The 3,762-nt window shown below is 32.5% G+C and overlaps 1 protein-coding gene across 1 annotated transcript in view; it reads right to left on the bottom strand.

Moving 5' to 3' along the window:
* Nucleotides 1–562, bottom strand: part of LOC105623904 (solute carrier family 15 member 1-like) — a 14,951-nt gene extending 14,389 nt beyond the window's left edge. The window contains exon 1 of the mRNA XM_012205276.1: nt 511–562. Coding sequence (XP_012060666.1) covers nt 511–562 — 52 coding nt within the window. The remainder of the gene's footprint in view (nt 1–510) is intronic.
* Nucleotides 563–3,762: the final 3,200 nt, after the last annotated feature.

The following is a 3,762-nucleotide window of genomic DNA, read 5'->3' as shown; positions in this document are numbered from 1 at the left end:
AATTTAATTACCTACGTTACTTTACTATAGTATTATATATATATATATATATATATATATATATATATATATATTATATATATATAAATATGTATAAATGAGACTTCCAGAAATAATATAATTAAAATAGTAATGAATCAACTTGCATCAAACCGATATGTAAAACGATAACAACTATTAAAACTTATATAATATTTATTTTATTATCTATTAAATATTTATTTTTATTATTCGGGAAAGAATAAAATAATATGATTAACAGAAGTTTATTAGAGGAAAGCGCTCTCATTTCATCTTCAGTATATCTTGGGTCGCATAATCAATCAACAGTGAGTGTATAAGAGAAAGTCAAATCACAAAAGCCGAAGAAGAAATGATCGCAATAATGTAAAAGTATTACAATAAGAGCAACGTCGATCTTAATCTGAAGTAACATAAAGGACTTTTTTTTATATATGCACGTAATGAAAAGATGAAGAAATGATAAATAGTTGTTTAAAAATGGGTTACCTCGGATCTCATTTTCGGAATTTTTTCTTCTTGTTATACTTGAAGTGCTCATTTTCAACGATTCTGCGCCATTCAGCTTATTTCCTCGGTGATAACTCGGGCACTGATCTCGTCTTTTCGTTCGCAATACCAAGTGCAGATTATCACTCCTCATCTTATCTATCAATTGAGCCTACAGAAGAAAATCTGATCACAAAGACGCAAGGTTTTTATCGTAAGTGATATTGAAAATTTCAAGATTCTGCATATGAATTAATACATAAATGTTGACATTTGGATAATTCAAACAACATTATTTGTTTAGAAAGAATTACTGTGGTGGAAAAATTTCGCTAAAATGATTTTACGTTATGGAACATTTTTCAGCAAAAATTTCAGTATTTCAGAAAATTTTTAGTTTAATTTCAGCAATTTTTAGGTGAGAAATTTATTTTTAGAAAAATTTCAGAAAAATTTTAGAGAAATTTCAGTTCAATTTCAATGATTTTTCAATATGTTTAGCTGAAAAATTCACTTTCATTGAAATTTCAGTAAATTTTCAGTAATTTCGCTGAAATGTTCTAAAATATGGAATAATTTCAGCGAAATTTTTTTACTAGAGATAATTAATGGAAATTTATCAATATAAGTTATCAATATAAGTTTGTATTATAGTATTACATGAAATATGAGATGATATTTAAAAAGTTTCTTAAATTTCTTCATAAATTAAAATATACAAAGTATACAAAGTGGATCTTAATGATTTATATATCTTCAAAGTTTCCCCTTGGAAGTAGATTATAGATAGACATTATATAATATACATCAATTCCAAAAGGACTATTCCCAGTTTTATAGGAAATTTGGGTCCCGGATGAACAATTTTGAAATATGTCTAAAATTTTAAGGTCATTCATCAAAAGAGAATTAAAAATTTTATAAGCCCAACTTTATAGGAGAAGTTTCCTGAGTGCTAGAACTATCCAATTTCTTTGCATCCAAGGCACCTCTTTACGATGACGGCGATAACAGATTGTACCAAAAACATTGAAGTAATATTTAAAATGTATTTGGTTCATTAATTCGGCTAATTGTCCCTGGTTGCGATTCATGCTGTCATGTCACAGAAATTCGAATTTACTTGTAATAACGGCGATGTCTCTGGAATTCTTGGGCGGGGAGATCGACAAGCGGCGAATGTACCAATCAGGATAATCTTTGATATGGAGTCATCTCGAGCAGCTACATCGCTACGCGATGAGATCCACTGTGGGCAATGTGGAAAATATTTAAAAAACCAGTCCCTTAAACATTTGTTGGCTGGAGATCGAAATGCTAGATTTCTTGGAATAAGAGCTTAGTAATTCCATAAGAGCTCCACTTAATACATTTAAATGTCATATATATCATGCCTATTGGTGTCATCATAAAAGAAAATGTATTGTAACGAGAGATGGAAACAATTAAAAATTATAGTTAAAAATGCTGAACCGCAGCCTCTTTCAAATCAATTAACATCTTTTGTTTCATATTTTGAATGTCTTTCTCTCCTCTTCATCGATTAATATATATCACTTATAACTATTCATTTGGGGTACAAAAAAGGTTTTAATTGTCTTCATCAAGAATGGATATTTCAGATACTAGGTGATTCGAGAAATCAAATAAAACTAGTCCTATATGGTACATTGTCATAGCGAACTTTGAACAGCTGTAGCACTCAAGGGACACATTTTACAAAGTTGTGCATATGTGGACCTTTTTAATTCTTTTTTTATGCTCTACATAGCTAGGTCTCTATTCAGCTGGGACCCAAATTGGATTTAGCCTTTTCTGCCTAAAAATGGAACATAAGGAAAATTGTAAATAAAGAAGTAAGAATGATTTATGAATTATTTCTGTATATTTTGATACATCGTTAAATGCCAATATTTTGTGAATATTGCAATTCACTTCATTAAGGCGAGAAGCAATCCGATACTGAATATACTCAATATATCAGCCTCTCACCTATTAATTCACCATACAGACAGCTGTTGTGGCGAAAGTCTTTCACGAGTTCTCGTTCGTCTCGATAAATATTCATTCCAATAAGATCCAATTATCTAAATCAAATCCAAGCAAATTGTATTTTTCCGACAAGCACGGCGAACAGAAGCAAGACATATTTTTTTCTCCTCTCGAAGAGAGAATCGAGTCGGATTACATCAAGAGAATAAATTAACGATCGTGATATACGAATGTTTAGGCCATATCACAGTTGATCACAGCTCGGTAAATACAATACATGCATAAAGTTACGCTCAAAATAGGTGTCAAGGCATCCACGACGTCCGGTGTACTCGATTTTCAAAGGTGCGTGCCGCGCACCTGCGCATCGAATCGCCGCATTGATGGCGAACCACATCGATACGAACCGTCTGTAATCTTTCCATTTTGATTTTGCTCGATTAAATGAACATTTTTATTTAACTCTTTTGACTTCAGTTACGATCGCCGTTCAGCTCGCGAATGCCGTTTATTATTCATCGCGGTCGAGAACCACTTCGGGTCCTCTTCTCTCCCTCTGTCCATTTATTCAGCGAAAGTTCTGCCCATAATAAAATGACAAAGAGAACGTTTTCTCGATCGTTCCTCTAGCAACGGAGCGGGCGGTTAATTTTGACCTATATGCGTTTTGGAAGCGAGCCGTTTAACGCGAGAACGGGACGGACTCGCGGATATAACGGTAAAACCGTCCAGCAGTAGTGAGAGTCTGGGTCTCTCGAGAGTCTCAAGACGAAGAAGTCTTCTTCTCTCACAGTGCTGTCCTCGGTTCTTGCGTTCATTGACGTCTAATGGACTTCTCGCGGAACTCCCGGTTAACAATTTCACGCTCAGTAAATCGAGTATGCCCCTCTACTCGCGCCGCGCGGAAAAGTGTGCGCTCTTTCACAACGAGCGTTCACGTGGATTCGAAAATCAATCGTGGCCGATATATTAAAATCCTTCGCCGCTGTCCGTGATTTCTCACGCGTGTATTTATATTTCAAGGAACAAAATTAATCACCAAGTAACTATAAATATATTTGTGATAATTGTGATACTAAATTATAAATTATTATACGTAATAAATATAATAAAATTCTTAATTGTTTAAGAATAAATGTATTTACAAAATCAGTTAATAATAAGAAATATACATTAATGTATATTTCATATATATATATATATATATATATATATATATATATATATATATATATATTGNATATTAAGTTTAGTTTAAGT

This window comes from Atta cephalotes (assembly GCF_000143395.1).
Source record: "Atta cephalotes unplaced genomic scaffold scaffold00067, whole genome shotgun sequence".
In the NCBI taxonomy this organism is placed as follows: domain Eukaryota; kingdom Metazoa; phylum Arthropoda; class Insecta; order Hymenoptera; family Formicidae; genus Atta; species Atta cephalotes.
The sequence above is the reverse complement of the archived record's forward strand: the minus strand, read 5'-3'. Positions and strand labels throughout refer to the sequence as shown.